Source organism: Nuphar pumila, chromosome 9, assembly GCF_984573655.1.
Source record: "Nuphar pumila chromosome 9, dmNupPumi1.hap1.1, whole genome shotgun sequence".
NCBI classification, from domain to species: Eukaryota; Viridiplantae; Streptophyta; class Magnoliopsida; order Nymphaeales; family Nymphaeaceae; genus Nuphar; species Nuphar pumila.
In genome coordinates this window covers 5,087,721-5,112,184 of record NC_143257.1, presented here as the reverse complement: position 1 = coordinate 5,112,184, position 24,464 = coordinate 5,087,721, and the positions used below count along the sequence as shown (strand labels likewise).

Genomic DNA, 24,464 nt, shown 5'->3' with positions numbered 1-24,464 from the left:
TAATCATTCACCGGTATATCTTGCTCACCAAGCTTCACTACACTCCCATCACTACTTCGTTGCTTACTAAACCGACATTCCATATATTCAGTCTTACTCTTACTCAACTTAAAACCTCTAGCTTCCAATGTCTGTCTCCATAATTCTAACTTAGCATTAACCCCAGCTCTAGACTCATCAATCAAAACAATATCATCAGCAAACAACATACACCACGGTACATTATCTTGAATTGATCTCGTAAGCTCATCCATCACTATCGCAAATAGGAAAGGGCTTAAAGCAGATCCTTGATGTAACCCAACCGTTATCGGAAAATTGGTTGTCACCCCTCCACAAGTGCGGACATTGGTTACTACTCCTTCATACATATCTTTAATTATACTAATGTACTTGAGAGAAACACCTTTCTTCATCATTGTCCACCAGAGAACGTCCCTAGGTACTCTATCGTATGCCTTCTCTAAATCAATAAAAACCATATGCAAATCTTTGTTCCTCTCTCTATATCTTTCAATAAGTTGTCTAAGAAGATGTATAGCTTCCATAGTTGATCTTCCAGGCATAAAACCAAATTGATTCCCCGATATCATGACAACCTTCTTCAACCTAGACTCAATCACCCTCTCCCAAAGTTTCATAGTATGACTCATGAGTTTTATACCACGATAGTTTGTGCAATCTTGTATATCACCCTTATTCTTATATAAAGGCACCAAAGTACTCTTCCTCCACTCATTAGGCATCTTATTTGTTCGCCAAATCAAGTTAAAAAGATTTGTCAACCATTCTAAACCTTTCTCTCCCAAGCATTTCCAAGCCTCGATAGGTATACCATCTGGGCCAACTGCCCTTCTTGATTTCATTTTCTTCAAAGCCTCTGCAATTTCTTTCTTTTGAATCTTGCGCATGAAGTCACGATTTATCTCATGAAAAGGAATGGAGAAGTCTCCAAGATCTTGAGCATGACTATCATTAAATAGCTTATCAAAATAATCTTTCCATCTCTCCTTAATCTCCTCATCTTTGACTAAAACCCTTCGCGTTTCATCTTTGATACATCTAACCATACCCAAATCCTTCGATTTCCTATCTCTCATCTTTGCAAGCCTATAAATATCCTTCTCGCCTTCTTTGGTATCCAACTTGTCATAAACCTCCTTATATACCTTAGCCCTCGCGTTTCGAACAACTTTTTTAGCTTCCTTCTTTCTATCATATACTTCTCCAAATTCTCATTATCACGACTCTTACTTAGATTTCTATAACACTCTCTTTTAACCTTAATAGCTAATTTGACATCCTCGTTCCACCATGATGTATCCTTACCTAGTGGTGCACCGCCTTTAGACTCACCCAATACCTCCTTAGCTATTTTTCTCATACCACTCGCTATCTTATTCCACATTGATTCTGAATCCTCCTCGAGACACCAATCAACTTCCTTAACTACCTGCTCTACAAACATTCCTTGTTTAGCTCCTTTCAGTGCCCACCACTTAATTCTAGGATCTATCCTATGTCTATCCCTTTTGCGGCATTGTCTAATTCTAAGATCTAAAATTAAGACTCTATATTGTGTAGCTACACTTTCTCCCGATATAACCTTACAATCGATGCAACAACCCCTATCTCTCTTTCTAAGTAGGAAAAAATCTATCTGACTCGTATTAACCCCACTTTTAAATGTTACTAGGTGAGACTCCCTCTTCCTAAACCAAGTGTTTGCTAAGATCATATCATAAGACAAACAAAAATCTAAAATCCTTTCTCCACTTTCATTTCTTTCTCCTATACCATAGCCTCCATGGATATTCTCAAATCCATCCCTACTAATGCCTACATGTCCATTAAGGTCACCGCCGATGAAAAGCTTTTCTCTATAAGATGTCTCTTGTACTACTCCATCTAAATCTTCCCAAAATTGATGCTTAATGGAATCATCTAAACCTACTTGAGGTGCATAAACACTAATAATATTAATAATATCCGTACCTAATACTAATTTAATAAGTAAAATTCTATCACCCTTCCTACGGACCTCAACTACATTATCTATAAACTGACGACTCATAACAATCCCTACTCCATTCCTATTCCTATTTATTCCTGTATACCAAATCTTATATCCCCAAGGTTCTATCACTTTAGCTTTCTCACCTACCCATTTGGTCTCTTGAAGACATAAAATATCAATCTTTCTCCTACACATAACATCTACTAACTCTACCAACTTACCAGTTAAAGACCCTATGTTCCAAGTGGCTAACCTAATTTTATGGTCTTGGACTAACTTCTTTACCCCCACCCGTCCAACAAAGTGAGGGAACCCTTGCCTATTTGAAACCACACCCGGGCGCCGGTGTGACGCGTCGCTTCTGGGCGACGACCTAGCAACCCTTGCACATTTATCACTGCCTCCGGGCCTAGAGAGTACAGCGCGTCGCTCAGTAGGGAACGCCCCAACGAAATTCTCATATTGGTTCATTTTCATAGGATATGACAAAGTTTTTATGCTGGCTGTCACAGGCCTACCGCAACCCTCCTCCTTTATCCGGGCTTGGGACCGGCAGTGTATAGTTGTAAAAAACAAAACAAAAAAAGACATTAAGCATGTCCTGGGCTTTCAAATATCATAGGAAGACACCTGTATTCCATATGAGAGATAGAGAGAGGAGTTGTAATATAAGCTCACATATTTTTGGATGAACAAGAAATGCACATGCTTTGCCCCCCTTTCCAACTACTATTGTAAATATTTTTATGAATTAAAGGTTGTAAATATTATTTCATTTAATTAGTGTACTGCTGATAATCCTAATATGCTTGCCCCAATCCATCAGATATCAGCTCCTGCCCATTTCCTACCACCATGCCAGAAAAATCCACCATTTCCAGATAAGACAAGCTTTTTCCTAGCCCATGGGGCCAGTATAATGTGCCAAAAGGAGGAAATGTCCTGTTATGCAAAGATTCCATTTGTTGAATAGCTCCATAAAATAGAATCCTTCAAAGAAGGTCAAGGACAGAGTTACCAGAACCTTCATAGATAGGTGGAAAGTGCTCTTATTGAAAACTCGCTTCCGAAGCATGATACTCCTCGCTTCCAAAACTTGATAGGAATCTTGATTCGCCCACGTTTCTTCTATGTTTCCCACATGTTTCTTTCCGGCTTCACTACATACTTCCTATGGGCTTCTCTCATGCATCTTTCATGTTTTCCATGTGCTTTCTTGCACACTTCACACACATCCCATGTACTTTCTCTAAATTGGTAACCATCATTTTTAAATTTTGAAAAGAATTTAATTCTTACACTACAAAATCATGAAAGTTCTCAAGCTTCAAGCTTGTCAGAAGATATGCATCTATGGAATGTGAATCCTCCTCCCAACTAGTAGCCAGCTACAAACACTTGTTAATTGCAAGTTGATACAAGTTTGCAAATCTCATCTTTAAAGTCATCCATTGACCCATAGAACCAGCCAAAATCTTTCTTACTCCATTCACCAATTTTAGGCTGGCCCATCCCTTGCATTCTACCTATGTCACACATACACTTCACTTAGCATGTGTATCTCGAGTACACAACATCAAACACTTTACGGACACGATAAGACACTTCATGGAAATAATCAAATTAGTTTCACACAGTCGATATTGTGTCATTAACTTTATCTATTTTCTTTTCCCCTCAAAAAAAATTTATCTATTTTCTTTTATGATCTTAGTCAAGGTTGTGAAAGTATTTCATCTGTACCTGTATTGAGAAAGTGAAGAGAGAGAGAGAGAACCCAAAAGATCGATTGCGGCTGTCACGATTTCTTCATATTAGAAATCGTGACCTAATGCCGGTATTAATACACTTAAGTGTACACAGTGGGTCGGGTCGAGTCTGGTGTAATATCCGAACCCGGATACAAATAAAAAACAGGCTTATACAAGAATGAACTTGGGTCTGGGCTAATGCATGAGTGAATTCGGGTCTGGTACAGGATCCAGACCCGAAACACTATTTACCTTTTTCACCCCCCTCAAGTTGATCATGGTTATGGACCATGCACAACTTGCCTTTAAGCGTCAAAAAACGATCCTTTCTTAACCCTTTCGTAAATAGGTCCGCAACTTGTCTTTCAGTATTGACGAACTCAGGCTCAATCTCTTTTTCTTCAACTTTCTGTCTCACAACGTGTTGGTCAATCTCAATGTGCTTAGCACGACTGTTATGTACTGGATTGAATGACATGTTTATAGCACTTTGGTTGTCACATAGCAAGATAGTGTGGGAGATCTTTTCTCCTACTTCAGTCAGTAGATGTCTGATCCATGTAACTTCGGCAGTAGCAGCAGCCATAGATCTATACTCAGCCTCAGTACTTGATCTAGCGATAGCCTTTTGTTTTCTACTGCTCCAAGAGACTAAATTTCTTTCAATGAAGGCACAATATCCTGATGTAGATCTTCGTTCATAAGGATCTCCTGCCCAGTCTGCATCACAATATACAGTGAGTCTATGCTCATCTTTGCCATATGGCTATGGTGAGTATGTCAATCCATCCCCAATAGTCCCTTTCAGATATCTAAGGATCCTCTTGACAGCTTTCATATGTCCAGTACGTGGCGCATGCATAAATTGAGACACTTGATTGACTGAATAAACAATATCAGGTCTAGTGAATGTGAGGTATTGTAACATCCCTATTATGCTTCGATACCTGGTGGGGTCATCACACAGATCTCCATCATGAACGCTAAGTTTTTGATGAAGCACACTCGGAGTTCCCAGAGGTTTGCAGTCTTTCATGTCTGCCTTGCGGAGAACATCTACGGTGTACTTGTGCTGAGTGAGTGTCAAACCATGAGCCTGATTATCAACTTCTACACCAAGAAAATAGCGTAGAGCTCCAAGATCTTTCATTTTGAACCTCTGACCTAGTAAGTCTTTTACTTCTTGAATGTGGGCCGCAGAGTTTCCTGTGATAACAATATCATCGACATAAATTAATAACAAAGTGGTCACAGTCTGACTTCTGAAAATAAACAATGAGTGGTCCAGCATGGAACGTGAAAATCCATGTTTCTGAATCTCTAGTGAGAAGCTATCAAACCAAGAGCGAGATGCTTGCTTCAGACCATAGATAGCTCTCTTTAACCTACACACATGAGTTTTACAATTTTGTTCTTGATATCTAGAGGGTTGCTCCATGTACACTTCCTCCTCAAGTCCCCATGCAAGAAAGCATTTTTTACATCAAGCTGACTCAACTTCTATCCATGTTCAACAGCCAGAGAGATAATAATCCGAATTGTTCTCATTCTTACAACCGGACTAAAAGTCTCATCATAGTCTTGCCCTGCTTCTTGAGTGAATCCTTTTGCCACGAGCCTTGCCTTGTATCGTTCAATGGTTCCATCTGGCTTGTACTTTATCTTGTAGACCCATTTACATCCGACAACATTTTTGTCAGGCGGTCTGAGAACAACTTCTCAAGTTCCACATTCATGCAAAGCTTGCATTTCATCATTCATGACTTCTACCCACTTGGTAGAAGTGGCTGCCTGGTAGTACATAGTGGGCTCATCTTCCTTATTGAGAGCAGTTAAAAAAAGTTGAAGATCCAAGGAGAAGTTATAGCTAACCCACCTGTCAATGGGATGTCATATGCGGCTCGATTTTCTGACATCAAGAGTGTGAGAAGGAGTCGGATTGTTGACTGAGACATGATCCGAATGGCTTGATGTTGTCGGTCTCTGTCTAGAATAGACAATGCCTTTGTATCTGCCCGGTACTTTTTCTGAATTCTGTGGCCCCGACGTCTTAGTGTCTTCAGACATCTCTTCTTGCTACATGCAATCTGATGAACATGCTTCACTGGAGCCAGCAAAAAGTTCTGAACTCAACCAAGGATAGTAAACTTCAGTTGGTATATTCGTTGCATCAACTTTGTCATCAAATTTTTTTTCATCAAAGACAACATTTCTTGAGATTCTGATACGTTTGTTGGTGGGATCATAACACCTATATCCTTTGTAGTCATCTGTGTATCCCACAAACCTACACTTCTGGGCCTTGTCTTGAAACTTGTTTCTCAGGGACCGATCAATATGCACATAGCAAACACATCCAAAAACACGCAGATCATGATAACTAGGATGAGCTCCAAAGAGACAGTGATAAGGAGACTTATTTTCCAGAACGACCATCGGCAATCTATTTATCACATGCACGGCAGAATGAAAAGCTTTTGTCCATAGGTTGATGGGAAGATTGCTGTTATGAAGCATACTCATGGCACTTTCAATGATATGTCTATGTTTTCGTTCAGCAATCTCATTTTGTTGAGGAGTGTGAGGACAAGACGCCCTTCTTCCTATTCTGTTATTTCGAAGAAAAGAAATAAAATCACGGGATGAAAATTCCCCATCTCCATCACATTGAAAAAACTGAATGGACTCAGAAAATTGGTTTTTACCAAGGAAAGGAAATTTTGAAAAAAAAAGAAGACTTCTGACTTATTTTTTATGAAATATATCCAAGTGTATCGAGAATAACTATCAACAAAGATTAGATAATATCTGCTTTCAGACCCAGAGACAATTGGGGCGGGTCCCCACACATCAGAACAAATAATCTCAAAAGGTTTTGAAGTTCTCTTATTAATGGAATGGAAAGGCAATACATGACTCTTGCATAAAAGACAACTAGAACATTTATGACTGCTTTCATCCCCATTAAGACTTTCTTTTGGAATGAGATTATTAGAAACAAGTTTCTCAATAAAATTACTCCCACAATGTCCTAACCTACTATGCCATAAGAAGGGCTTATTACATTCAAAGATACTAAAAACACTGGCAGAAGAGGATGAACACGACTCTGATGAAGGCTTCGAAATCAGGTGAGAAGGGCGAACATCATGACATGGAGCTTCTTCAAAGACATACATGTTGCCTCGTCTCTTTCCTTCAGTGAATGTTTCCCTCGTGCATAGGTCCTTGACCTGCACAGAAAAGAGAGTGAATTCAACTGAAGCATTATTATCATCAATAATTTTGGAGACGGAAACAATATTTTTCTTAATGTCAGGAGCATGAAGAACGTCAGAAAGAGTAAGAGTGGAATGTGACATGGGAATGACAGTCTTTCCAACATGAGAAACATGATGGTGGGATCCGTCTCCAGTGACAATCTTACTTTTTCCGAAATAAGGAATAGGGTTAGAAATTTTACCTGCATCGCCGATTACATGAGTTGCTGCCCCTAAATCGACAAACCAGGTGCCTTCATCACTCTGCTTCAATTTTAACTCTGACAAGGCAGATATCAACAATTCTTTAATCTCTCCACTGTCTCTGGTATTTGAGAACTTTCTTTTGGTTTCTGTCTGTGGACCATTTCCTTTATTCTCTGGATTATGCCAACAATTCGCCTTGATATGCCCCTTCTTGTTATAAAGGAAGCAAATAGGAATGGGTCTTGGTCCCTGCACAAGAGTTAACATGTTTGGAGTGGGAAGCAAACCACGCCCTCCGTGCCCACTTCGCCCTTATCCTCCTCGTCCCCGACCTCTACCATAAGTCACTCCTATGGTCAAAACTTCTTGAGTATTTGGATCATTATGAATTTCTTCAGAAAATCCCTTCAGAGTCATTTCATACTGGATCAATTTGGCTCGTAGCTCATCGAAGGTAGGAAGAACAGGAAGGCACAATAGTGAAGTAAATATCATATTGTAGTCAGATCCCAATCCACTCAGAGTTTGTTGCACCATGTCATTATCACTAACGACACACCCTATAACTGCAAGCTGGTCTGTGATGATCTTTATCTTGTTCAAATATTTCATGATGGTCATAGAATCTTTTCTTAGCAACTGAAATTCTTTTTTCAAAAAAACAACCCTTGCTTGAGAAACCTGCGAATACGTTTGAACCAGTCGTTCCCATAGTTGTAGCGTTGTACAGTTGTTAGGAATGGCAACGAGAATCTCTTGAGACAAAGTTGATGCGATGTATGCAACAACTGATTGATCTTTCCTTTCCCAATTGAGAAATTCAATATTTTTGACATACACGATTGAACTCGACCCTTTATCATCTTTTTCTTCTCTTGGGACAAATTCTGGTGGGACTGAAGTGGTTCCATCCAGGTGACCTAAGAGGCCTTGACTCCTTGTGAAAGGAATAATTTGTCTCTTCCAAATCAAGAAATTTGAAGTGTTTAACTTTTTAGAAACAAGCTGGTTGAGAAAACTTGAAGAAAGGTTTGATTGAGTGTGATAAGGATCCATTGAGAATAAGAATCAACATGAGTATCCACGAAAAATTTTAATCCCCCCTTTTTTTTTTAACAGAGGGTCGTAAATTGACAAAATCGAAGGATGCAGGAACTGATGTTCAACTTGTGAAAACTGATATTCAACGACGTGTGAAAAAAACACCTTCACACGTTAAATATACCTCTCCCTTTTTTACAAACGTAGAAACGAGTAATCAAAGGATAGATTGCACAACGAAGCAATGAGAAATCATGGGAAAACTGAAAACTGTAGCATTCGAATATGAAATCATGGGAAAACTGCAAATTGTAGCATTCGAATATGTATATATAGATTTTAAAAGATAGGGCAACAAGCAAAACATTATCGAACAATGGATAATAGTGGTTCTCGTGAACCGGTTCACGTGAATCGGTTCACCTGGAATCCCTTTCACGTGAATCTATACACTTGGAATCATGTAGCCCCCCTTTTTCATGATCTGGGTTCTCGTGAATGGATTTCACGTGAATCACAGATTGACAGAGGTAGTCCCACGCGAGATGTGAGAACGCAGGGGACTTCAGAAAAAGGGGGGAAAAGAAAAGGTAGACAAGGGAGGGGAGTAAGAGAGGAACGAAGAACCTTGGATTTTCAGATCGTCGAAGCAACCGAAATTCCTTTTCAGCCTTTAGGGGAACTACGCTCTGATACCATGAAAGTTTTTCATCTGTACCTGTATTGAGAAAGAGAAGAGAGAGAGAGAGAGAACCCAAAAGATCGATTGCGGTTGTGACCTAATGCTTGTATTAATACACTTAAGTGTACATAGTGGGTCGGGTCGGATCTGGTGTAATATCCGAACCCGGATACAAATAAAAAACAGGCTTATACAAGAATGAACTCGGGTCTGGGCTAATGCATGAGTGAATTCGGGTCTAGTACAGGATCCAGACCCGAAACACTATTTACCTTTTTCAGGTTGTACGTATTGTATCGTAATGTAACCCATATCAATCGAACCCAAAATAAGATACGTATTGTATCGTAAAAAATCATAAATTTTGAAAAAAAAATTCTAAAAAATCATAAAAAATAGAAAAAAATCTAATAGAATTATAACATGTGAAACAATGATGAATTGCTTAAAATACAACCAGAAAATCACATATGAAGTATTTGTGTCTCTATAAGCTGCATAAGACATCATCAAACATCAACTATCTCACAAGAACAATGTAAAATATTAAATATCTTGTAATTAAGAATATGCCACAAGACCTGTACTTTCATTGCAATAGTTGCACTCGATTTTCAATCGGTTATCACTCATTACTTGAGTGCCTCATTGTCATGCCGCATCATCTGATGTCAACTTTGTTGGAGTGTGGAGTCTGATTTCTACCTTGATATAAATCTTTAATTTTTGCAAAAGTTGGCGGGGGGTTGTAAGGGGGGGGCAGCGTCCTTCGAGGCGGAGGGTAGCTTTGTAATTTTACTCATAATAAAGATTTTTTTACCTTAACCCATTTTCTTAAGTGGAAAAATGGTGAAAATGCACTTTTACTTTAGTAAACCGCAAAAGCCATCTCCCTTGCACACATATTGGCCCCCAAGTCGCTCTCACGAGTCCTAGGGTGCATGGATACCTCTCTAATGGCTTCTACACAAATTAGGGAGTCACTACTCAAGATGTCTTTAAAACCCAAAACTAAAGAATTATGATTTGGCCATTTTTCAAGAGTGTTGACCATGTATCATTCGATACACCCCATATTGTATGATATGGTACGATACATGCATGTATTGTACGATGCAAACGATACAACTATGATATGCACTTGTATCATGATACGAGTGCATATCGTATCGATATTCTAAATAGTAACGATATGTATTGTACCCTATGTCACCAGGGTACGGGTGCGGGTACGACACGACAATTCCAAAAAATGTGGGTGTGGGGACAACTATATATATATATCGATATAGATATATAGATATATTAAATATCACATAAATACAAAATAAATTAAATATAATCTAAATATATATGTTATATCTAAAATATATATTATATATTAAAAATATAAAATTATAAATTAAAAATATAATTATAAATTAAATACAAACTTGTATGTATAGAGGGTAAAATGGTGTGTCCGAGTGTCGCCGCATGTCAACACGAGTACGGAGGGCAAAATGGAGTGTTCGGGTACCATAGACCAGAGTTACTGAAAGCGCCTAGGCGTATGGGGAAGCGCGCTTCCCCGAAGCGCATTTCGGAAGTGCAAAACATCGCACTTCCGAAACATGCAGGGAAGCGCGCTTTTTTTTGGGAAGCACGCTTCCCATTTTTTCATTTTTTTCATTTTTTTCATTTTTTTTATATTTTTTTTTATTTTTAGTTTTATTTTTTTTTCTTCCCCCTCGCTTTCGGTTTGCTTCCTAGGTCGCTTCCGAGACGAGTCGTAATTTTCTTCTAAGTCATCCCACGCTTCCCGCTTCCTAAAATTTTGAAAGTGCCTTGCTTTCCGCTCCCGCTTCCCGCTTCCCGCTCCCGCTTCCTCGACTGGTAACTCTGCCATAGACCATATTGTATCGTACGATACAGACAACCTCGAGTTACCTATTTCATATTCACTTTCACCAACCTCCCCAAATTCTAGATAAGTTATCTCCAACCAAGTTCGAGTTCCAAGTGGACAACAACCACTCTACTTCATATTTTTTCTTTATCACGTCCAACCACTAGCTCCTTGTTGGGTAATGTGGCTCTGACTTTCCACATGGGATATGGGACATGGGACCAACTTAGAGTCCCCTTCCTATGTCTCCAAGGAAACCCCAATGTATTGGGGGTTTCCCTCTTTGTTTTTGAAACAACCCATATAAGAGGGTGGTTCCAACATGGGATTTTTTAATGAGAAGACTTTGAAGGTTCTTGATTTGGCCGAACCACATAAATTTGGTGTCTTGTGTGCTTGATTGTTTTCTTGTCTTTCATTACATCGTGTGATTGTACACTTCTCGTGCCCACACTCCTTTATTGGACAAGCCCATTGTACCAGAAAGGCCCTTTGATTATGAGGAGATTTTTAGTCCAATGACCAAAATAAAAACTATTAAGCATGTATTATCTTTGGCTATGATGCATAGTTGGCAGTTGTTTCAAATGGATATCAAAAAAGCTTTCCTACATGGAAACCTCAAAGAAGAAATATATATAGAGCAACCACAAGGATACGTAGAAGGTGATCCTATTCAGAAAGTGTGTAGATTAAAATGGTCCTTATTTGGACTAAAACTAGCTTCAAGGGCTTGATTTCAAAGGTTCTCTGATGAAATCCGGAAGTATGGTTTTCAAAGAAGTCAAATTGACTATTCCCTATTGATTAGTGATGGAAATCATGGCATTACCATATTGTTGATATATGTGAATGATATTGTGATAATCGGGATGTGTTTCAACCGTATAAATGATTTGAAGAGCTAAATGCAGAAAAAAATCCATGTGAAGGATTTAGGATATTTGAAGTATTTTCTTGCAATAGAACTTGATTGGAATAGTGAAAGGATGCTTCTTTAACAACAAAAATATGCTTTGGACTTATTTAACAAAAGCAGAATGAAAGATTGGAAACATGTCTTATTTGCTATTCCCATTGAAAACGGCTGAAGGGAAAGCATTCAAAGACCCCGAAATTATATAAAAGCATTGTGGGTGTTCCGGACCACCATGTTTTTCACTTTTTGCATCTGATGTGTATACCTCTTTGGCACTTTCTAGTGTCATATACATGGTCTTTGGCCTAAGCACCCCTATGAACTTCGGTAACGGGACCCTCTCCCCCTCTCTATCTATCTATCTTTCTTTTTCTACGTACTTTACTTCCGCTTGCTATAAAGAAAGTGTATGCATCCTTGCCTCTTTGCTCTCTATGTATTTGTGCATGCGCGTGTTGAGAGCTTGCATGTGAGCTTAAAAGGCCTGCTTTCGGTGTTTGTGATTTACCGAAGTGCCGTCACGGGAGTCTTCGCTTCTAAACCCGTGACAAGTTAGTACCAAAGTCTTGTTGACATTGGGATTGACAATGTTGCCGAAGAAACAAAACATGACTCATTCAGGTAGTCAGGTTCCTCTCGAAGAAGAGTTCACGTCTGATGATCGTGTTAGCCGTCGTGCGCAATGTCGTCCAGCTGACAGGGACTGTGACCAATGTAGAAAAGTTGGTTAATGTGACTAATGCTTCTTTTGTGACGCTTGATTATGAGATCAAGACTGCAGTAGAGGGAGTAGAGGACTCCGTGGAAAGTCTTGACACTAGATTTGGGGATTTGGTGGATGTTCTTACCGCCAAGCTTGATGATCAGCTTAAACGGTTCAACATAATGATTGCAGAAATGGATGTTATTGGACGAAAGAATAATCAGTTGGAGTGACAGTTGAGGATTGTCCCAGCTAGTAGAGCAACAACGCATGTGGATAGGTTGCATATCAAGCTACTTGAGCCCACAAAGTATAGGGGCACTTGAAACTCGAGAGATCTCGAGAACTTTATTTACCAGATGGAGTAGTACCTCGATGCTTCCAAAGTTGAGGAAGACGCAAACAGATTACGTACTGCAATGATGTACTTTACGGATGAAGCAACCCTTTGGTGGAGATGCCTCTTAGGCGATGTTTGACGAAGGCTTGTCATGGTAGACTCATGGGAGGATCTCAAGAGACAGAGTTACGCAACTTCTTTTTGCTCAAAAAAGAGGAAAGATTGGCTAGCAACAATCTGCTAGCATTGAAGTAGACACGGTCAATTCATGATTATATCAAGGCGTTCACCTCGATGATGTCGGATATGGAGGACATGGGCAACATAGATCGGTCGTTCCACTTCAGGCATGGATTGCAAGTGTGGGCAACTAGGAGCTCATTCGGTATGACCCTCCAACTCTCGTTGTGCTTTCTGTCGAGAAGCTTGCCTAGCTCGATAGGCACAACACTGCATTTCAAGGTAGACAATATAGAAATGAATGTAACAACAACAATAATCGAAGGAATGACAATGGGACAATGCTGGCGGTGGAAACCAGTAGAATCCTTATTGACAAGATGACCAAAATAACAACAATAATCAGAACAAGAACAATCCTCAAGAACTAAACTACCATAATTGTGATTGTTATATCTGTCACGGTGATCACTGGGCTTGGGTGTGTCTCAACAGGAATTGTGGTCAAGGAAATGTAGATAATTGTGCACCCCGAGCTGTGAATATTGTTCAAGTGAAGAAGTTTGTCAACCTGCACAGGCACCAACTGTTGAGGCAATGCAAATGATGAATGCAGTGAAGCTGACAGCTTCTTCAGAACCACCTGTATGCAAACAACTGATGTACTTGGAACTCCTACTTAACGAGAGACTCACTAAGGCGTTAGTAGACACAGATGCTACGCATAACTTCATCTCTAGCGAAGAAGAAGAATGTTTGGATTATAGTCGGAGAAGAAGAGTCGCATGAAGGCGGCGAACTCTGAAGCAAAAGTCATCTACAGTGTTATCTGTAATACACCAGTGCGAATGCATAACTGGTCGGGAAGGACCACATTTTCAGTAACACCGATGGATAATTTCAAAGTCATCCTTGGGATGGAATTTTTGAGAAGTAACAAGGCAGTGCTGATACCTCACCTGAACGCTATTAGCTTTGAGGGTGAGAATCAACCTTGCATGATAGCCATGTTGCTTGTAGAAAAGCCTCATGAGCGTTTTATGTTTGCACTCCAACTGATGAGGGGCATAAAAAGTAGTGATGAGACTTTTTTTTGTCACAATCTGAGCAACAAAAGAAGTTGATAATGTCCCAAGGGCCCTAGTGCCCGTGTTGAAGGAGTTTGGTAAAGTTATGCATGTCGAACTGCCGAAGAAGCTACCTCCGAAGCGCGAGGTAGACCATCAAATTGACCTAATGCTGGATGCACGATCACCCACAATGGCTCCACACTGTATGACAATTCCTAAGCTGAGGGAACTACGCAAGCAACTGAAATATGCTTGTACCAGGGATCATCCAACTATCCACAACTCCCTTTGGAGCACCTATGTTATTTCAGGCAAAGCACGATGGGTCGAAGCGTCAGTGTGACGACTACAGAGCATTGAATAAATTGACAGTAAAGAACAAGTATCGGCTTCCTTTGATCGCATACTTGTTTGATCAGCTAGGAAAAGCTCAGGTTTTCTCTAAGTTGGACCTGAGATCAGGGTCTTGGCAAGTAAGAGTAGCTTAAGGAGATGAAGCTAAGACCACTTGTATGACGCGTTATTTGAATTTCTTGTTATGACATTCGACCTAACGAACGCACCAACAACCTTCTCAACCTTGATGAACAAGATTTTTTACTCGCACCTTGATAAGTTTGTCGTGGTTTACTTGGACGACATAGTGGTGTACGACGACTCTATGGAGGAGCATATTCAACACCTTCAAATTGTGTTTCAAACTCTGAATGATCACAAATTGTATGTCAAGCAGGAAAAATGTCTATTTGGTCAGGGGGAAGTTCACTTCCTTGGCTATGTTGTGGAAGATAGCAGATTGAAAATGAACCACAAAACGGTTGAAGTTATTCAAGAGTGGGAACCGCCTACTAAGGTTCCCGAATTACGTTCTTTCTTGGAACTTGCCAACTACTACTGGCGATTAATCAAAGGATATTCTCATATCACTGCCCCATTCACTGATCTGCTAAAGACAGGCTATGGTTTGATGCATGTCAGGAATCTTTTGAAAAGCTGAAGTGTGCCCTAACAGAAGAACTTGTGCTAAGGTCACCAAATTGCCAACAACCATTCGAAGTGTAGACTGACGCGTCTCACTTCACGATTAGAGTGTTGCTTCAGGAAGGACATCTCATTGCATTTGAGAGCCGCAAGTTGAATGACGTCAAGCGACGATACACTGTGCACGAGCATGAAATGTTAGTAGTCGTGCATTGTCTCCGCACACGAAAGCACTATCTTTAGTGGTCGCAATTCGTTGTGTGCACTGACAATGTTGCAACACGTTACTTTCAAACTGAGAAGAAGTTGAATCCAAGAAAAGCCCGCTGGCAAGATTTTCTAGCGGAATTTAATATGGTTCTTGAGTACAAGGCAGGCAGGACCAAAGTTGTTGTTGACGCCTTGAGACGGAAGGCGGAACTTGCAACATTGCTCGCTTGAGACAACAACGTTAGCCAACCGACGAACGATCTTCTCGAGCAAGTTCGGAAAGCATTGAAGAATGATCCGGCAGCCCAACAACTGATCACGCTGGTAAAGGAAGGAAAGACGTGGAGATATTGGTTGGAGGACAATTAGCTCTGTTCTACTGGAGATCGTTTGTATATTACGCGATAGGATCATTTATGAAGGCGCTTAATGCACGAGTGCCATGATACCATTTGGGTGGGTTAATCATGCATAATTTTATGCATTTTATATATAATTTATATGCATGATTATTGTTAAAAACAAGAATAATAGCCCTTGTTTATCAACTTTTGGTAGGTTACTTTCTATTTTTCAAATAAGAGAAAAAATTGATTAAAGTGAGCCACTTGAGTGTTTCTGAGAATTTTAATTTTTACTAACCTTGTTTTTGTAAATAGTTTATTTTTATATAGGCCCTTTTGAAATTATTGAGGATTTGGGGGTGTTTTAGAAATTTTATTAAACACACCCCAAAACCTAAAGCCCTCATTATAAATAGAATAATTTAGAGAGGGAGGGGCATCTTTCTCCTCATGGAATTCACGTCTCTCTCTCTCTCTCTCTCTCTCTCTCTCTCTCTCTCTCTCTTCCTTTCTTTTTATCTTCTTCTTCCTCCTTTTCCCTTTCTCATCACCGGCTTCCTTTTCTTCTCTCGTCGGAGGGCGACGCGATGCGCAATCAATGTGAAAGACCACTCTTTCATTCAACCCATCCATCGGAGGCAACTGTTCAGAGGTATGTCTCTTCTCCCTCTTCTCTTTATTGTTTTGCACATAGAGTAGTTTTGGTTATGAGTGCATATCATTTTTCGGCATCACATCTTAGTTTGATAAGGTAATTCTAGTTGTTTTCAGCATAGACTAGTTTTGTTGAATTTCTACATACATCTAGATTAGGTTTTATTCTTATATTCGTTGCATATAGGTTAGTCTTGCTAGTTAATTTATTTCAGCATATAGTTTAGTTTCTTTTTTATTTGTCTAATTGAAAACGAAAAAAAAAAGGGAAAACAGGGCTGAATTTAATTCCAGATCTGTCAATCAAATCTGGCTGACAGATCCATCTGTTAACCCAGATTTAATCTGCTAATCAGATCTGTCAGCGCAGATCCGATCAGCAGATTAACTCAGGTCGAATCTACGAGTCATCCAACTGATCTGCCAGTTACGTTGATCAGGCACGACCTGATCAGCCAACCCAGATTGATTGGATCTGCCGAGCCCTGATCCTGCAAAATCAGACCAGATCTGTTTTATACATTTTTTTTTAGATCTCATCAGGTGGCGACAGCAGATCTGCAATCAGATCTATCAACCAAGTTCACGATCTGCCTGTGCATTCAGCTCAATAGGTTGCCAAGCCCGATCAGGCTAAACCATGGTTGCCAGTCGAGGAAGCGGGAGCGGGAAGCGAGGCAATTTCAAAATTTTAGGAAGCGGGAAGCGTGGGATGACTTAGAAGCGAATCACGAACTGTCTCGGAAGCGACCTAGGAAGCGAACCGGAACCGACCTTGGAAGCGAGGGGGAAGCGAAAAAAGAGGAAAAAAAATAAAAATAAAAATAAAAATTTTTAAAAATGAAAAAAAGGGGGAAGCCGCAAAAGGGATAGACATAGGATAGATCCAAGAATTAAGTGGTGGGCACTGAAAGGAGTTAAACAAAGAATGTTTGTAGAGCAGGTAGTTAAGGAAGCCGATTGGTGTCTCGAGAAGGATTCGGACTCAATGTGGAATAAGATAGCGGGTGGCATGAGAAAGGTGGCTAAGGAGGTATTGGGTGAGTCTAAAGGCAGTGCACCGCTAGGTAAGAATACATCATGGTGGAACGAGGATGTCAAATTAGCTATTAAGGTTAAAAGAGAGTGTTATAGAAATCTAAGAGTCGTGATAATGAGAATTTGGAGAAGTATATGATAGCAAAGAAAGAATCTAAAAAAGAAGTTCGGAACGCGAGGGATAAGGTATATAAGGAGGTTTATGATAAGTTGGATACCAAACAGGGCGAGAAGGATATTTATAGGCTTGCAAAGATGAGAGATAGGAAATCGAGGGATTTGGGTATGGTTAGATGTATCAAAGATGAAACGCAAAGGGTTTTAGTCAAAGATGAGGAGATTAAGGAGAGATGGAAAGATTATTTTGATAAGCTATTTAATGAAAGGCATGCTCAGGTTCTTGGAGACTTGTTCATTCCTTTTCATGAGATGAATCGTGACTTCATGCGCAAGATTCAAAAGAAAGAAAATGCAGAGGCTTTGAAGAAAATGAAATCAAGAAGGGCAGTTGGCCCAGATGGTATACCTATCGAGGCTTGAAAATGCTTGGGAGAGAAAGGTTTAGAATGGTTGACAAATCTTTTTAACAAGATTTGGCGGACAAATAAGATGCCTAATGAGTGGAGGAAGAATACTTTGGTGCCTTTATATAAGAATAAGGGTGATATACAAGATTGCACAAACTATCGTGGCATAAAACTCATGAGTCATACTATGAAACTTTGGGAGAGGGTGATTGAGTCTAGGTTGAGGAAGGTTGTCATGATATCGGAGAATCAATTTGGTTTTATGCCTAGAAGATCAACTATGGAAGCTATACATCTTCTTAGACAACTTATTGAGAGATATAGAGAGAGGAACAAAGATTTGCATATGGTTTTTATTGATTTGGAGAAGGCATACGATAGAGTACGTAGGAACGTTCTCAGGTGGACAATGATGTAGAAAGGTGTTTCTCTCAAGTACATTAGTATAATTAAGGATATGTACGAAGGAGTAGTAACCAATGTCCGCACTTGTGGAGGGGTGACAACCAATTTTCCTATAACGGTTGGGTTACATCAAGGATCTGCTTTAAGCCCTTTCCTATTTGCTATAGTGATGGATGAGCTTACGAGATCAATTCAAGAAAATGTGTCGTGGTGTAAGTTGTTTGCTGATGATATTGTTTTGATTGATGAGTCTAGAGCTGGGGTTAATGCTAAGTTAGAATTATGGAGACAGACTTTGGAAGCAAGAGGTTTTAAGTTGAGTAAGAGTAAGACAAAATACATGGAATGTCGGTTTAGTAAGCAACGAAGTAGTGATGGGAGTGTAGTGAAGCTTGGTGAGCAAGAAATGCCGGTGGATGATTGTTTCAAATATTTGGGATCTATCATTCAAAAGTATGGAGAAATTGATGGAGATGTAAATCATAGGATAAAGGTTGGGTGGATGAAATGGAAAAGTGCAACTGGAGTGTTGTGCGATCGTAGAATGCCATTGCGGTTGAAGGGAAAGTTTTATAGGACGACTATTAGGCCCGCTCTACTATATGGTACAGAATGTTGGGCTGCCAAGAGACATCATATTCAAAAAATGAGTGTTGCTGAGATGTGTATGCTGAGATGGATGTGTGGAAATACAATAAAAGATAAGATTCAGAACGAGGAGATACGTAAGAAGGTAGGCGTTGCACCCATTGAAAATAAGATGAGAGAGAATCGTTTACGGTGGTTTGGACATATTCGGCGAAGGCCTAATGATGCTCCAGTTAGAAGGATGGAGAAATGGGAAAATATATTAGTTAAAAGAGGTCGGGGTAGGCCTAGGAAGACTTGGATGGAGATGATAGGAAAGGATATGAATGCTTTAAACCTCACCGAGGACATGGCATTGGATAGAAATGATTGGAGGAGAAGGATTCATGTGGAAGACCCAGAATGATTTTCTTTGTTGGTTCATATCGCCGACCCCAATTGTTTTGGGATGAAGGCGTAGTAGTTGTTGTTGTTGGGAAAAAAAGGGGGAAGCGTGGGGGAAGCACGGGGAAGCGTCCTTCCCAAAAAAGGTAAACGCTTCCCTGCACGTTTCAGAAGCGCTTCTGAAACGCGCTTCCCCGTATGCCTAAGCGCTTCCGGTAACTCTGGGTTGAACCCTACCGATCTGCGCAACTTGTTTTTGTTGGGTTTTTTTATTCAACGAGGTGCTTTCTCTTTGGGTGTTGCAGATCACGTTCTAGCGTGATTTAAAAATCACAGTGCAGCCTGATTTGTCAGTCTATCTGTTCGGCAGTCTTTGCGAAACACGCAGGCTAGCACAGACTGCATCATAGCGTGCGGTATCAAGTTTTCTTTTCAGTAAATTTTTGTTATGCACGCACGTGGGACTCCCAGATCACGCTAACGTGCTGGTTGACAGATCAGCGATTCAGCAAGATCACGCTGATCACATATTGCTTCAGGTCTGCATATCTGAATTGCATGCGTTAGAATATTTTAATTTGTTGTGTTAGGCACTTAGTTTTTTACTAGGCAGATTTGTTTTAACCTTGTGTGCGGTCAATTAGATTATATATGTGTTTTATTTCCATTCTTCGGAAATTAGTTAGCTTGCTCTGAATCTGTTATAGTTAATTTGTGTAATCAATTAGTTAAATCGATTCAACATTTTATTTAGTTTAGCTTGTTTTGATTTGTTTTATAGTAGATAGTTAGAATAGTTTAAATTCTTAGCGTAGTTAATTAGTTAATTTAATATTGCATTGTTAGTAGTTAAAGTTGTTTCGCTTTTAATTATTTTCAGTAAGTAGCTTAGATCATATTTTTTATTGTTTCATGTCATTAAGTAGATAGCTTGATTTACGTTTTCTTATAGTTAGTTGATAAGTTTAGAATGGTATAGTTAATTAGTTAGAGTTAGTTTTGAATTTGTTTTACAATCAGTTAGTTTATTCTAGATTGTCTTATAGTTTTATTATTATTGCATCTTTATTAGAGTAGGTGTTATGTTATTGTTTTAAGTTATAGGCTAGTTAATGTGTTTTAACGATTTTTCATAGTTAGCAGTTAATATTTTATAATTAGTTAGTTAGATCTGATTTGTTTCTTCGATTTTAATTAGTTAGCTCAAGTCTGATTTAATTTGTTGTGTAGTAGTTACAATCTTTTAGTTGGTTACATTGTAGTTAGTTTGGTAGATCATGTCAGTTAGCTAGTTTCCATTTACTTAATTTTGATTCTTGTTTCTTATCTTTATATAACTAACCTTTGTTTTTAGAAATAGTTCCATGCTTTTGGTTTGTGTTTTGCAGGTAAGTTTTCTTATGCGAAGGGCCCTCCAAAGATCCCCCAGGGACATACCCCTTGAGAAAGGGACCCTTAAGCCTGAAGATTCAATTGTCGCATCCAAGAGAGAAGAAGGCTAGATCGCGAGGAAAAGAAGCCATGCAGAATTTTCTTTTTCTTATTTTTTTATTTTTTTAGGACCACATGGCCATTTATTTTAAGTCGGGTTGTAATAAAAAAAAATTGAACCCTCCGCAGAGGGTAGTACACTTTAGTTTAATTACTTGTTATTCAAGGCAATAAAGATTGCATTTGTGTGGAGTACAAAAGTTTTTTTAAACATGTTCCATGTGTTCGACCCAGACTTCACCACTAGTGTGAACCGGAATTTGAAATTTGATGCATGGTTTACACAAGTGAATTTCATTGAAAAACCTATTCTAAAATACTTTATCAAAAAGTTGCATCATGGGTCACTCAGGACAACAGAGGACTTTCGCATTGTTGGAATGTGCGTTCTACTGACCGCAAATGTGCGACAAAGTGGACGCCTATGTGTGGACTTGCTTGATCTGTCAACAAGACAAGCCCATCAACCAGAGACCTACAAGATTATTGGAGTCGCTACCAGTGCCAAGTCACCTGTAAGAGTGCATCTCCATGGACTTATCGTCAGCTTACCAAAAGCTCAAGATTGCAGTTCAATTTATATGGTCGTGCACAGGTTTTCGAAGTATGATATTTTCGTGTCTGTCACCAGCTCAGCTGCCGATACCGCAAAGTTGTTCGTGTGAAATATGATTAAGTACTGGAGAATATCCGAGAACATCGTCATCAACCGAGACGTCCATTTCACGGAAAAATTTTGGCGAGAAGTATTTCGCTTGATGGGGATGGACTTGCATTTTAGCACAAGTTTTCATCCCCAAACTGATGGGCAAACAGAGAGGATCAACAACATGCTGGAAGAATAATTTTGGTACGTTGTTAGTGTCCACCAAAGAGATTGGGTTGATTTACTTGATGTCGCTCAATTCTGCTACAACCTCTAGAAGAGCAAGTTATCGGGTCATAGTCAATTTGAAGTTGTAACAGGACAACAGTCGTAGACTCCACACTCCCTAGTCGCGCTAGGACGTGGCAAAGCACTTTATGCATATCAGTTTGTTAGAAACTGGCAGGATCAAAAGAATTGACCAAGGTGTATCTGAACATGGTGACCAAGCGTATGAAGAAATGGGCGGACGAGAAGCATCGGCTAGACGAATTTCGTGTTGGAGATAAGGTGTTGACAAAACTCTTTCCTGGCCGCACAGCCATCATTCGAGGCTACCACCGAGGCCTCACACGCAAGTATGATGGCCCCTTCACCATCATGAAGTGTGTTGGCAACTTGGCGTATAGACTAAACTTCCCATTGAATTTTCAACTGCATCCAATCTTACATGTGTGCAACCTGAAGTCATTCCATGAAGATGAAGGAGACCCTCAACGGAGCATGCCTCAACATGCTCCCATCTCGCAATGCACACCATCAACAGTCATCATCCCAAGCAGAGAACCAGAAGTTATCCTCAATCGCTCCAACAACTATAACGACGAAATCAATAAGTATCTAGTGCAATGGAAAGGTATGCCAGAAAGTGAAGTCACCTGAGAGAAATTTACCCACATGTTTCCGCATCATCAACTTATGGAGGACTACCATGAACGAATGGCATAAAAAACGACACCAACTTAGGCGGGGGAGAGTGTTTTGAACCGCCATCCTTTTTACTTTTTGCATCTGATGTGTATACCTCTTTGACACTTTTCAGTGCTATATAAATGGCATTTGGCCTAAGCAACCCCCCGTATACTTCGGTAACAAGCTCCTCTCCCACTCTCTCTTTCTCCTAAGTGGGACAGTTTTTCCTCATTTTCAGGCAAAAGGAAGTCGTATAACTCTCTCTTGAGATCCTCCCATGAGTCTACCACGACAAACCCTCATCGAACATCGCCTAAGAGGCGTGTCCACCAAAGGGTTGCTTCATCCGCAAAGTACATTGTTGTGGTACGTAATATGTTTGTGTCTTCCTCAACTCTGGTAGCATCGAGGTACTGCTCCATCTAGTAAATAAAGTTCTTTTAACCTCTCAAGTTTCGAGTTTGTGACAGTTCTGCACAGACCTGCAGAACAATGTTTGGACTTTGGACCACTTTCACCTTTGTCAGAGTAGTTCTTTTTAAAGAACAGAGATTACATTAGTTGCTAGTTTCAGCAGAGCAGACAATCTTAAAGTAGATTAGCCAAGTTTTTCCTCCAACTGGATAGGCACAAAACAACCATATACAGACTGATGTACAAGCATGCACGTTGATCATGCTCACTCCTGGCACCTTCACTCTTTTAGTTATGCACCAAAAAATGTCTTAACTGTTGGCATTTTCTAAGTCCAAATTTTGCCTACAACATTCAACATAATACTTATTTAAACTGATACTCCCTGTCAGTTCCCCTGTTTGGCTTGCAACTTACAACGTCAGATATTGAAGAAAAAGGTTCACTTTCAGAGCATACACGAAGATAGAATGCCAAAAAAAGAAGCAACAGAGAGATAGTCAAACTATGAGAAGTGGTAGTATATATTTGACATTTCCCTTCACAGGGTATACATGATTACTGGCAAACTAAAATTTAGTTGATAAAATGCACTCTGATAGCAGTTCAGATGTGCACATAAAAGGATCAACATATCAAAGAACAGAATATATGGATTAATATCAGCAAAGAATATACCTCTGCCTTAGAGAAAGCAAATAACGGTTCCGACACTCCTGATGAACAGCATGCCCACACGAAGAAACATGAATCCCATCACAACCTAAAGGACCAAATGCACCAAATTTTGAAGTGGCATCTCCGTTTGCCGCAGAACCATAGCTCCCAGCTTCACGGATATCAGAAATCCATCGTGATACAGACTGCACATAATCTCTTAACAAAGCCAAATCTGCATCCCAACAAACTGCAGTACCTTCTTCAGAATGTGAAATAGAAAAATTTTGATCTCCCTCCCATAAATGTCTTGGCTCCATTGTATTGTCAGAAGTATTGCCCCGAAATGGATTATCGTTGAGATCAGCCAACACATCAATAGAAGACATGTCAGCATCATAATATTCCATACTTAAAAGAACAGGAAAATGTTCAACTTCAGTTCGTCTTCCACCACGAATAACCACGTTTACTGAATCCCGGATCAGCTCCAAGTGGATCGATGGATTCATATCCATGATGTTGGTGCCAATATTTCCACTAGACATGTCTACCATATGATTAGAGACTAGTAAATTGTCCACGTCCTTTCGACAAAGCTCATCCCATGAAGGTGGGGCTTTCTCAACAAAACTTGTCAAGCGGGATTTCTGTTTTCCATTAAGGTGATAGCAACATTATTTAGGTACTTAATAGCATGTGTTAGTTCAAAGCTGGAACAAAATCAGAACGTTAAGACAAAAAGACTGCTTACCTGGAGATGTACCAGATATGATACAGGGCTTCTTGAATTAGCATCTCGACAAAGAGAACAGACAGCAACCGCTTCTTCAGGGGAACTTTTATCAGAAGTTAGCTCTTGTTTCGTGTTTGACAAATCTAACTCATCAACAGCTGATGCACTTAGGTTTGCAAGAAATTTGGACTGTGCATCTTTCATCCATGCCTGCAAGTGAAGGACATTAAAAAATTAATCAGCAAAAAAACACCAAGAACATATGCAAAGCAAGAGAAAGTCGTTGAACAGAAAGCAGTATTAAGGACATTTTACAACATTGTAGTTGCAATTCATAGAATATTAGAGCTGACTGCTAAAGTGTTGCTTTTCTCTGCTGTTGTTAAGTAGCTACAAAGAGCTTCTACAGCCTCTAAAAC

At 39.7% G+C, this 24,464-nt stretch overlaps 1 protein-coding gene across 4 annotated transcripts in view; it reads right to left on the bottom strand.

Annotated features, from left to right (window-relative positions):
- The window catches only part of LOC149828280 (E3 ubiquitin-protein ligase PRT6-like), a 151,680-nt gene that overhangs the window by 48,270 nt on the left and 78,946 nt on the right, over positions 1-24,464 (bottom strand). For all 4 annotated transcript variants that reach the window (XM_090017491.1, XM_090017490.1, XM_090017492.1 and 1 more), the window contains exons 7-8: positions 24,064-24,255; positions 23,331-23,959 (exon numbers count right to left, since the gene is read on the bottom strand). In XM_090017491.1, coding sequence (XP_089873617.1) covers positions 23,331-23,959; positions 24,064-24,255 — 821 coding nt within the window. The remainder of the gene's footprint in view (positions 1-23,330; positions 23,960-24,063; positions 24,256-24,464) is intronic.